Here is a 12,920-nt window from a genome sequence, read left to right on the forward strand (position 1 = left end):
GGCTAGGACTTCTAGTACTATGTTAAATAGCAGTGGTGATAGTGGACATCCCTGCCATGTTCCTGACCTTAGGGGGAAAGCTCTCAGTTTTTCCCCATTGAGAATGATATTCGCTGTGGGTTTTTTATAGATGGCTTTTATGATATTGAGGTATGTATGGTGGTGGTGCTTTTAAATAAGTGAATGAAGCCTCAGAATGACCACCTCAGAATAATCACAAAAGTCTATCTGGTATATATGAGCCTCTCATTAAAACCTGGCCACGCATTGCTAGTGGGCATAAAAATAGTACACCCATTGCCTTCTCTGGAAAGCAATTTGACAGCATGAATTAGGAGTCTTAACAAGTTCGTAACTAGCCTTTAGCCAAGTCCATAAATTTTTAGAGATCTAGTTTATGACAATAAGCAGAAAGAGGTTATCTCAGTTATTATTATACAGCAAAGATGCTAAACACCACAATGCCATACAAATAAGAAAATGGTTATGTAAATTATTGTACATCCGTGTGCCACGTGCCTGGTTGTACCCACTAAGGCCTAGCACAGTGCCTTACACATGCTAAGCTCTCAGTAAATATTTGATGAATTTATGACTGAATGAAATATAATGCAGTTATGAAAATATTTTTGAAGAATATCTAATGGTATGAGGAAAACTCACACTCACAATACACTGTGAAGTAGAATAAAGAGGATATAACACATACACAGCATGATTCTATTCCTTAAAAAATAGTAAAAAAAAAATTGAAATGAAATGCTAATGTTAAGAGGTCAACTCTAGTTGATTTATGAGTAATTTTTCTTATTAACATTTTTCGTATTTTCAAACAATTTTAAAACAGCAATCATATATTGCTATTATAGCTAGAAAAAAGAAACAAACTTTAAGATTTTGTTTTTAAGTAATCTCTATACCCAATGCAGGGCTCAAACTTACAATGCCAAGATCAAGGGTCACATGTTCTACTGACTGATTCAGCAAGGTGCCCCACAAACATGTTTTTTTACCTTTTTTTTTTTTTTTTTAAAGATTTTAATTATTTGACAGAGAGAGAGAGCACAAGCAGGGGGAGTGGCAGAAGGAAAGGGAGAAGCAGGCTCCCCATTGAGCAGGGAGCCTGATGTGGGGCTTGACCCCAGGACCCTGGGATCATGACCTGAGCCAAAGGGAAATGCTTAACCGACTGAGCCACCCAGGAGCGCACAAACATGCTTTTTTAAAGGCCACTCTTAGAAACTGTATTCTGATTTCTTGAATGAATGAACAATAATCTGTATTTCAAAGTCAGCTAAGCTGTGATTTATTTACAATCAGTTCAATTGAATTTGCCTGTGTTATTCCATTCATACATAGTACTTTCAGGTAATGTGTACTATAGAAACTAATTCTCACAACATCTTTTACCACTCTAGACAACTGAGTTAATGAAAGATACCCATTAATCTCCAAAATGTCTTACATAATTAGGAAAATGAAAACATTTTTTGGTTCTCCACATTCATAAAATAGTCATTTACTTACTCATATTGGTCTAAGTTGTTTGATTTCTTTCCTGTTACATAATTACTTGGGATATAACCTTCACTCCTGGAAAGAAGGAAAATAGGTAAACTGAAATTATTTTACTGAGAGGTTATTAAAAGAAAAATTACTGCCTTTGTGAAAATATTAAAGCACTATATTACCTAAAGCTTTAAGAAAAACTAGTCAACCCCAATAATTCAATGTATCTATAGCATCTGATGCTTCACAAACTACTTCCTCATTTGACCTTCCCTAAAATTCTTGAGGTAGGCAGGCACAACTGTCCCCACTTCCTGGTGGGGAAACCAAGGCTTGGAAAGATTCAGGACTTTCTCCAGGTCCCAAAGCTAGCCAGTAACAGGGCCAGAACTTAAAATCTGACCATATGATAGGTTCAGAGCCCTTCCTAATATTCCATGATGCTTCTCCTGAATTCACAATTTCTTGGGATGTTTGAAAGAAATCACGATTTCAGAAAAGTTAGTGTCAGATAAAAATACCCATCTTGCCAATACTCCAACAGTCCGTGTAGAGTACTGTTTCACAGAGGGTAATCCCTGACCTCTACAGCAGCATCATCTGGGACACTTGCTAAAAAGGTGAATTCTGGGATCATACCCCAAAAGAACTGAATGAGAAGGCCTATGTGAAGCCAAGGAAACTTCAGTTTTACCCCAGATGACTCTTACACACATTACCATTGAAGAAGCCCTCATACTTGAAGTTTGCTAGAGAAAATCTCAAAAGCTCACAAACAAAAAGAAAACTGTGTCAAATGAGGGCTCTTTTCATTTGATTTGGAAATCATTTCAAAATGCATACATACATCAAAACATCATGATGTACACCTTAAATATATGTAATTTTTTATTTGTCAATCATACTTCAGTGAAACTTAAAAATTTTTTAAATAAAAAAGGAAGCAATCATAATAGGCAGAATCTTGGTAGGAGTCAAGATTTTAGTGTAAAATAAAAGACGTGTATAAAATTTTAAAAATTCAGTAAAATCCTTGTAATCTTAAATTTGAATTTGAAACACTAGTAGGAACTCATAATACACACACACACACACACACACACACACACACACACAAGTACATATATGTAGCTCTGCTGCACCGAGAAAGGCCCAGAAACAAAGACACTCTAGGAGTAATTAGAATCCTAGCACCCCAATTGTTGTCCAAACACTATCTTACTAAAAGGAGCCAGCATTCCTTCGAAAAATGGCACATTGAAGGTTTGGCCAGGAAAAAATACCAGATGAACTTGAGCTGTCTTATTTTACCCAGAAAGCAAGGAAACTACGAAAGATTAAAGAGGTCCCAAACCAGCTACCACTGACCTAAGATGGGTCAATTCAATCAAAAAGAATAATGACCACAATGGTTGCAATATGCATCCATAATAACCCTTAAAACAATTATTGGTTACCATTGTTATCACTGATAAGGTGAGGAGGCTCAGTCATCAACCCATCATTCTGAAAATTGGTAAAAGGAAAAAATCAAACATTTCTCTTGCCTTTGCTGCACAAACCAAATGAACTGATTGATGAGATAGTTCTTCTCTAGAGAATTAATAAATACAGACAGAATGCAGAGTTAGAAAATCACCATTTTACAATCCCTAATGAAATAATGGATCTAAGCAGTAATCACTAATGAATGCCAAAATCATTAGGTGAAACCCTGATGAAGAACTTTATCATCACCTGGACCACTGAGCAATCTTCACATCATTAGAAGTGGGACAACCAGATATCAATTTCTAATGTGATCAAGCCTCTAGACTACAATTTACAGGAAATATAGGACACGGAGACATATTAAATGATACCATGTGAAAGCAATTAGGTTAATCTAGATTATGGCTCATTTCGTAGGGTAAATGATCTGGTTTCATCAATAAATCAAACTTGGAAAAAAAAAAAAAGAAGGATGGGGACTGTTGTAGAATAAGAGACATATCAGCCAAGCCAAAATGCAATATCTGGACCTTATTTTAATCTTAATTGCATAAAAACATCTTAGAGCTAATCAGGGGAAAATGGAATTATGTAATTGGTACCATCCTTAGACCAGAGGGGCCCCTGCCATGACCTCACACTTTCAAGAGCATGCTAAAGTCCGTGTTTCCTCAGCCCTCTTCTAGACCATCACCTGGATAACTAGGACCCCAAAATTCTCTGTCCATTGCTAAGGCCAACACAGACCTTTCCACCTTATACTCTGAAAAGCAAATTATGCTGGTTACGTGCAACTCCTTCTAGCCCAAGTCCAAGGAGTGGCCAAGTTGGGGAGTGGCTTCTGCGAGCGATGTGGACAGTATGGCTGGGAAATCCACATGGTGCGTATGGCTGGGAAATCCACATGGTGCATGTGGGATGGAGCTGGGGTAGAAGGGAATGAGAGGACCCCAGAGAGCCAGCCCTCCATGCACTGTCACATTCTGGCATGGGACTCTAATTCAAACCTTGCTTCCTTGTCATTTTGAAGGTACGTTTGTTAAGTTAGAGGATAAATGTTATTTTATTTACCAGTTTGTAAGCTTGACTTAGAGCTTCAAAATATTTAGATAAATGATATGTGGGCTTTCATTTATACTCTTCCTCCAGTCCTGAAAATGTTAGGGTAAAGTCTACAGATGGTATTTTTTTAATTATTATTAAGTATGATAATGACATAGCAGTTGTTTAAAAACATCTTTAGTAGTTAGATTCAGGGGTAAAATGACAGAATGATTTGAATTTACTTTTAAATACTCTGAAAAAAAAAAAAAAAAACAATTGGAAGGATTGGTAAATCAGTCCAGAAGTGAAGTGAGGAATAGAGAATTGGAATTGGGAGATGGGGCAAGGAGGTGAGAAAGCAGATTTGGAGGGAAGGTATGCTCTGGCCAGGACAAAAAGTCCTCTTCTTTTTATCCACAGGAACTCAGAATATAAACAAGATTATATTTCAGAGGTAAACACAGGATATAGTCTCTTTAATGAAGCCTAAAAGATACTCATCCCCTACGTTTATCCATATTTACTAATCACTTACCAAATAATAAAGTTGAAAGGACTGTTCCTTTAAATCCAAAATTATCTTGTCTAAATAATGCTTGTTTTTAAATTTCTTTCTTTTTTTTTAGATTTTATTTATTTGAGAGAGAGAAAGAGCATTCGCACGCTAGCGGGGGGTGGGGGGGAGGGCAGAGGTGGAGAGAGGGGAAAGAATCTCAGACTCCATAATGAGTGCAGATCCCAACGCAGGGCTTGATCCCACAACCCTGAGATCATGATTTGAGCCGAAACTGAGAGTCAGACGCTTAACAAACTGAGCCACCCAGGCACCCCATTTTAAAAATTCTTGCATTTATGTGTATATATGTATTTTATACATGTATTTTATATATATATACACACACACGTGCACATATGTGTGCACACGCGCACACACAGACACACACATTCTCTCTCTTAGAAAAATGTAAGATTACTTACCTCGGGAAAAAAAACCTAAAATGTCATTCTCCCAAGATCAAAATAATCTAATTAAACAAATAATGAATGAGAAAGAGACCAATGTAATGCATTCTAATTTCTGGAAAGAAGTGGTTGACCCATTTGCATTTATTGAGTCATTACTAAGAATACATTGTGTTACTGCAAAGTAATAATGTGTACTTTCATTTACTGTTGACTGAACTAGTCTCATTACATAATAGTTAGACTCAGCACTCAGCCCATAACTCCCACCCACCCGCTGTGTGTCATTCACAGAGGGAATACTTACCCGTATTTATCTCTTGCTCTCCACCAATGAACATCATTCTTTTCTAATATAATATACTCTTGGCCTCTCTCTAATCTGAGATCATGCGCCTCTGTTGCTTGGAAATCATACATGGCTACAACGATTTCTTCACTATTGTCTTCTTCAGGTGGAATTGGTGGGGGAGGCCTTCGCTAAGAAAAGGAGACAACATATGAAAATGTAGTCATTCTCTTTGAAACTGGATGTGAAGCAAAACACTAAATGACTCACACACCACCAGAGAATAAAGCAGAAACCTCAAGTCTACCTAATACAATCTGGGGAACCCTCCCATGACTTTGATGATATTGGTGCTACTGGACTTCTCATGGGTTTCAGAATATAGGGCATGAGCAAAAACCCTCTTTAAACATCAAAGAGCCTCTGCTCGGTGTCAGGACTAGCCTTCCAGGGTTATGTGAGTAGAAACCAAAGGACTAAAGGTGGACCCACCATTCCAGTGGCCCGCAAAGGGGAAAAGACACATTAGAGAGTGAGTCTTTTATCGGGTCTCCTCTCAATCAGAGCATTTTGCACTTCTTTGTGCCTACTATGTGCAAGGCATGCACCTACTACCTAACACACTTTTTCTTTTATTCTTAATACTGATTCTATGAAATAGAGTGTATAATTCCCATTTTACAACTGAGGAAACAATGGTTTAAGTAATCCACCCAAAGTCACTTGTACCAGATTCACATTGCATGGGGTGCTATCTGAGTCCCAAGTACATGTGTTTCCAACCATACCCCACTCTTCAAAGGCATATCATTAAATCACTGAATTCACTTTTTTGACATAACACTGTGGTCGTAAGACTGAAATATTCCTTTAAAGTCCCATACCTTTTTTACAGTTCTTGAAGCCAAAATATAAGCAAAATGCCAGATGAAGAGAGGGCCCCAGTGATAATCTGTGATATAATTAAATTAATATTATTTGATACCAAAAAAAATTAAAAATCCTTAGCATATTGGTTTCTGATATGATATGGTGGGGAAGGCGGACAGAATCATGTGAATGAATATAAACTTACTTATTAAAACTGTAAATATTTCCAAAAGGTAAAGACCACCTACCTTCTTTGTTTCTGGTGCTGGAGGTAATGCTTTTTTTATACCTGAAAATGACAACAAAAATAGGTCAAAATGCCATCTTCCAATGACTGAAAGTTTTAACAAAAAGTGAAAACACATAGATGAGAAATCTACTTGGACTCTCTCATTCTGGTACATGTTGCTTATATCACTATTTCAGAGAAGAATTTAAAATGCTATCGAAGCTGGTTTGTTTTCTGCCTTCCTGAGCAGACTAAAAATGCCAGAGGGATTGGGGACATGTCTTATTCTTGGTAAACAAGTGAGACTACGACAAACTAAAAAGCTTACACTCGGCAAAGGAAACCATCAACAAAATGGAAAGGCAGCCCACAGAAGAGGAGAAAACACTTGCGAATCACATATCTGATAAGGGGTTAATATCCAAAATATACAAGGAACTCCTATAACTCAATAGCCAAAAAACTCAAATAACTCAATTAAAAATGTTGCAAAGGACCTGAACAGACATTTTTCCAAAGAAGACAGTCAGATGGCCAACAGCTACATTACGAGATGCTCAACATCACTCACCATCAGGGAAATGCAAATCAAAACCACAATGAGATATCACCTCATAATTGTCAAAATGACTATTATCAAAAACACAAGAGGTAACAAATGCTGGGAGGGTGTGGAGAAAAGCCTCGTGCACTGTTGCTGGGAGAACACAGTATGGAGGTTCCTCAGGAAATTAAAAATAGAACCACCATATGACTCAGCAATCCCACTTCTGGGTATATATGCAAAGGGAAGGAAAGCAGTACCCTGAAGAGATATCTGCACTTCCACATTCATAGCAGCATTATTCACAATAGCCAAGGTATGAAAACAACCTAAATGTCCATCAACAGATGAAATGATAAAGAAAATGTACTGTGTGAGATATATATATATAATGGAATGTTATCCCGCCTTTAAAAAGAAGGAAATCCTGCCATGTGCAACAACATGGATGAACCTGGAGGGTATTATACTAAGTGAAATAAGCCAGACAGAAAAAGGACAAATACCACATGGTTTCACTTATATGCGGAATTTAAAATTAAAAGAAAAGTCAAACTCATAGTAACAGAGAGTAGAAAAAGTAGTTGCCAGGAGATGGGCGTTGGGGAGAGGGAGATAGAGATGTTGGTAGAGGGCACAAGTTTTCACTTTTAAGATGAATAAGGCCTGAGAGTCTAATGTATAACGTGGTGACTCTAGCTGGTAACACTGTAATGTATAACTGAAATGTACCGAGAATAGAACTTAAATATTCTCACACATACACACCAAAAGGTACACATGTGAGGTAATAGATGTCTTAACTAACTTCATGGGAAGAATCCTTCCACAATGCATCAGTATGCCAAATCATCACACCGTACACTTTAAATATCTTACAATTTTATTTGCTAATTGTACCTCAATAAAGCTGAAAAGAAAAAAGCTGCTGATGGTGCCACATTAAGCTCATGCTTTTAATAGAGTCATTTTGAGCAGGCTTCCATATTGTGATAAAAGCTCTTGAAAATAGACCTTTTGATTCCATGAGATGGCCCCACTGCTAAATAAACATAATTATTCCTACAAAATACACCCACCCTACATTTACACGGTGCTAGAAGGTGTAAAGGTTATAGTTAACCAACATCAGAATCAAAACCAAGTCACTTTCACACTATACCAATAGTATGTATATCCTGCACATAATATAATTATAAAATAAAATAAATACTTACTACTTTCAAAAAGGTTATATTTTTCACATCCAGGTGCTAATTTTTCAGTTTGTCTGCAACACTGATAACTTCCGTCTGCCCAAAATTTAGGATGATATTTAATCATAATATTATTGTTGTTCTTTATTTCTGTAATTCATAGAAACATTAAATGATTAGTGAGATAAAACAGATGACAGAACATTTTGTAGGTAACACTGTCAATCATTCTCTATTTCTCAGATATTGCGTTTATTATGAAAACACCTTCATAACATCATACAACCCAGCATTCAGAAAATCCATATGGTTCCCTTCCACCTTCTTATTTTGATGAAGCATCCTTGTTAGCAGAAGTGACCTCTGCTGTACCATGATGGATAAACACACAAGTCAGCCCACACCATTCTGTTCTGCAGAAGAAGGGATGAGGACTGTGCAGAACAAATCACCCACTGAGACACTCTACACACAAGTCATCATCCACACCAAATGTTGACTACATAGGCCATTTCTTAGAAAATAAAATCCTATTATCATAAAAGCCCAGTGCTTTCTCATCTTTAAATGTTTTAGGCATTAAATGAAAGCATGCATTTTTTAGAAACTACGTGCATACCACTAGAAGGAATCAGATTATAAAAGAGGAAGTTGTCTTCATCATGTATCACGATAGCAGAGGGTCCTCAGAGAAACACTTATTGTAGATTAAAAGATTAAAAATGCAAGATACATTAGCCATATTTCTCTTCTAGTGATAACAATGTTATATCCTAAAATTATGTACAGTTAATATTTCATTATGAGTTTTACCTTCTTTTAACTTCTTCACCCACCGGTCCCTGCTTTGTGCACTAGGTGCAAAAATGTAAAGTGTGTTAGCATCATGAACAACCTAAAATAAAACAAAAGATGGAATAGGTGAGAAATACTTAGACACAGCACTTCCGTCTAGCACAGAGCCCTTGGGACCAGAGGCATCAATAAATGATTCTGAAATGATCAAATAAAAGTCAATTACTTTGGATCCAAAGAACCTACATTCCTTTCTTACAACAGCGTATCTATTTCTTCATGTCTACATCAAGTGGGATACACATTTTGCAAAGGACTGTGTTTTTATAGAGGAAAAAGTAGAGAGAGAGGCCAAGATGCTTCACGAATCTTATTTCTTGCAATCTAATTAACTGAAGATCCTTAAGTAAATTTGGTATAGCAGGGATTACTCTAATCCAGCATTTTTCTGAATATTTTACATGAATGGACTACTCTGTCAGTGTCATTGCTATACCCTCCTTCTGCCACTATAAATAATGGCATGGCCAACTTTATTAAACACTATCCCAACTCTAGACTATGTGCTTTACAGACATTAACTCAGTTAATCCTACCATTAAGGTATCAGTATTTACATTTTACGGAGGAGGAGACTAAGGCTGATCCCCAGACCTTCCCCTCCTGTGTAACTCCATACGGCACCATTCATACAGAACACATGGCATATGGTGCCCCCTAATGCTGTGCTACGTAACCTGCCCATCTCATCTGGCTGGCAATCCAGAAAACCAGGATCCTGACTTCAGAGCCCGAACTGGGAACCACAGTGCGTCTTTTAGAGGTAACTCGTGGTGAGCAATTAAAGCCTTATTCTTAGTATTTTTAATATTAGTAATAAAATTCAGCCTGGGAAACTAACCCAAGAATTTTGTCTTTGGTCTGTCACTTTACCTTTGGTCACAGTCACAAGGCAGAAACACCTTGACTGGCTAAAAAGAAATAGAAGGCTAGAAACCTCCCTTCCGACACAGAAAGACAAATACTGCATGATCTCACTCTATGTGGAATCTAAAATAGTCAAATTCATAGCAGTAGAGAGAGTGGTGGTTGCCAGGGACAGGGAGGAGGGGTAAATGGGGAGATGTTGGTCAGAGGGTACAAAGTTTCAGTTAAGCAACATGAATGAGTCCTGGAAATCTAATGTACAGCACAGTGACTACAGTTAACAGTACTGTATTGTATACTTGAAATTTGCTACGAGGGTAGTAGGTCTTAAGTGCTCACACACGGGAAGGAAAGAAGAAGGAAGGAAGGAAGGAGGGAAGGAGGGAAGGAGGGAAGGGGAAAGGGGGAAGGGGGAAGGGGGAAGGACGGAAGGAGGGAAGGAGGGAAGGAAAGGAAAGGAAAAAGAAAGAAAATGCTAATTACGTGAAGTCATGGATACGTTAATCAGCTCAACTGAGATCATCTCATAATGTACACATATATCAAAACATCAAGTTGTACATCTTAAATATACACAATTCCTATGTGTCAATTGCACCTCACTAAAGCTAAAAAAAAATTTTATTTTTTACCAACCACCAAAGCAATGGCAGGAAACTGTAATGTTGAATAGTAAGCATGACTAAAAGCCCAGAATTATACTGTGGCAAAAAAACATGCCAGCTTACCTGAAATGGATATTTATTTTGGCAGGGAATAACACCCTCATCATTCTTCACTATTTCCACACACTTGATTTTTGAAACATCAATAAATCCCTTTCTGTATTTTTTCTGTTAAAAGAAAAACAAAGGGAGGCAATCATAACAAGAAAAAGTTATTAATAGAAATATTTGTTAATGAAATCACTGATTCAAAATACTACAATTTTCTTAATAATTACCTAAATCATGTTTCCATTTATTGTCAAAACTGTTCAAAATACTAACATTGTGACAATTGTAATAAAATAATATTATTATATAAAAAGTAATTATTTCTGTTTATTTCTAAAGATGAAATTTTCCTATCCTTGCCCCCAAAACACTTTTTTGCCCCTAAAACTCCCTTTTATTGTCACCTTCCCCTTTCAGACATATATCTTTTCAATTTCTTCAACATCTTGTTGACAGCACTCCATCCCCACTCCCTCACCCCACCAAAATAGCATCAAAGACCAAACCAAGCAAAACTCCAGGTACTTGAGGGGGCACTCAGTCAGTTACACCTCCGACTCTCGGTTTCAGCTCAGGTCATGATCTCAGGACTGTGAGATCAAGCCCCACATGAGGCTCCGTGCTCAGCATGGAGTCTGCTTGAGATTCTTTCCCTCTCCTTCTGCCCCTCACCCCTGCGTATGCGCTCTCCCTCTCTCTCTCTCTCTCTCTCCCCCTCCCTCCCTCTCTCTAAAATAAATAAATAAAAAATAATAATAACCTTTAAAAAAAAAAAAAGAACTCCAGGTACTTGAACAAAGATGCAAACTCTAGCCAGTTACTTTTTTCTCCTGCAACACAGATAACTCAGGAGGATTTGAGGTGGACTTAAGGTATTCGCATAAAACTTCCATTCAGATTCTATTGTTGGATATTCTACTCTACTTCTCTATTCCCCTCTCTCTTTCTGTTCACTGAACTTCTGCCTGCAGCAATTAACTAAGGACACCTCAGGACCTCCCTCCACCCTGAAGCATAGTAATCTCATACCCGAAAATTCATCAAAGGGAAAAATCCAAAAGAAAACAAAGTAGCATGTGCCAACATAAGTTGATAAAATACACCCATTAAAAACCATTACAAACACAATGTAGAAATAAAAAAGGTTCACTGAATAATACTAACTGATATATTCCACACAAAAAGCTGTATAAAGACTTAAGTTATCTTTGGGAAGAGGATGGTAGATATTCACATGATAAAGAATAGAAGGAAAAGCAGAGAAATGAAGAACACTGTAATATTTGGGGTGACCCAGCTACCTCCTGGCTCTGGTCATTCAAAATTGCTTCACTGAATATTCTAAAATTGTCCTCCGGTCACAACCTTTGAGCCCCCCGTCCTGCTCTCAGGAACCTGCTCTGCATTTTTACTGTCACCATAAGACTTTCAGACCTGCCCACTTTCCCAGGCCACCAGCTCCCATCTGACAGCTGACTAGACTCTTCTGGAGGTCATTTCACCATAGTATCCTCTTTCTTCTCTCTCTTCCCTCTCTCCCCCAACCCCTTCATGAGTCCCACATATCTCTTGACAATTTTGTCAGTGACCAGTTCTATCTACACCCTCCCTATTCCTTCATACCTGGCTGCAGAAAGTCAACGATAATCCTAATTTCTTCTCTATGCTTCCCCAGGCCTTGACTGCGGCTCCTCATCTCCTTTGTCTGTATCTCTCATGGAGAGAACCCGGTGGCCTCCATGGAGAACACCAGTCTTATCAGAACTACAAACCTTTCCCATTCCCTTCATCCCAGAAGACGTGCTCCCTCACTGCTTTATGAAGAAGAGAACAGCCTTCCCACGAGCACACCCTCCAACTTCTTCCCTCTGGAAATCAAAAGCATTCTAAGATTTATCTTTTTTTTCTTCTCTTTCATCCTGTCTCTTGGAGAAGTTAAGGATACTGCAGCTCAGACAGGTTAAATATATTCATCAAGGACCCCAACTGACCCCAAAGCCCAGTGGGCCCTGGGATAACCAGGCTGCAAACAAGTAACAGCATTAATGCAGCTAAGTCCCCAAGTGGGGCAACAAGGATTCTGAGCATGGACTAAGCTTCAGCCAGGGTAGACAGAAGAACATTCTCCCCAGCCGTGCTTTTTTGAGGAACCTCCTTCTACCTATAGACACATTCGGGCCTCTCCCATCCATACCAAGAACCCTTCTTCTGGCCCTGCTATTGCCCTCGCTTTCCTCTTCCCTTCCTGAAAGAGAAGTGCTTACATCCTCAGCCTTCATTTCCTTCCCGCCCACTCCTCCTCCTTAGCCACTTGCCAGCTACATCCACCTCACCAAAGCCTGCTAAG

General features: G+C 38.2%; 1 protein-coding gene across 2 annotated transcripts in view; it reads right to left on the bottom strand.

Annotated features, from left to right (window-relative positions):
• Positions 1–12,920, bottom strand: part of TEC (tec protein tyrosine kinase) — a 137,846-nt gene that overhangs the window by 25,494 nt on the left and 99,432 nt on the right. For both annotated transcript variants that reach the window (XM_036093000.2, XM_078068581.1), the window contains 6 exons: positions 10,586–10,690; positions 8,949–9,030; positions 8,157–8,285; positions 6,415–6,455; positions 5,315–5,487; positions 1,528–1,593 (listed from right to left, as the gene is read on the bottom strand). In XM_036093000.2, coding sequence (XP_035948893.1) covers positions 1,528–1,593; positions 5,315–5,487; positions 6,415–6,455; positions 8,157–8,285; positions 8,949–9,030; positions 10,586–10,690 — 596 coding nt within the window. The remainder of the gene's footprint in view (positions 1–1,527; positions 1,594–5,314; positions 5,488–6,414; positions 6,456–8,156; positions 8,286–8,948; positions 9,031–10,585; positions 10,691–12,920) is intronic.

Source organism: Halichoerus grypus, chromosome 3, assembly GCF_964656455.1.
Source record: "Halichoerus grypus chromosome 3, mHalGry1.hap1.1, whole genome shotgun sequence".
NCBI classification, from domain to species: Eukaryota; Metazoa; Chordata; class Mammalia; order Carnivora; family Phocidae; genus Halichoerus; species Halichoerus grypus.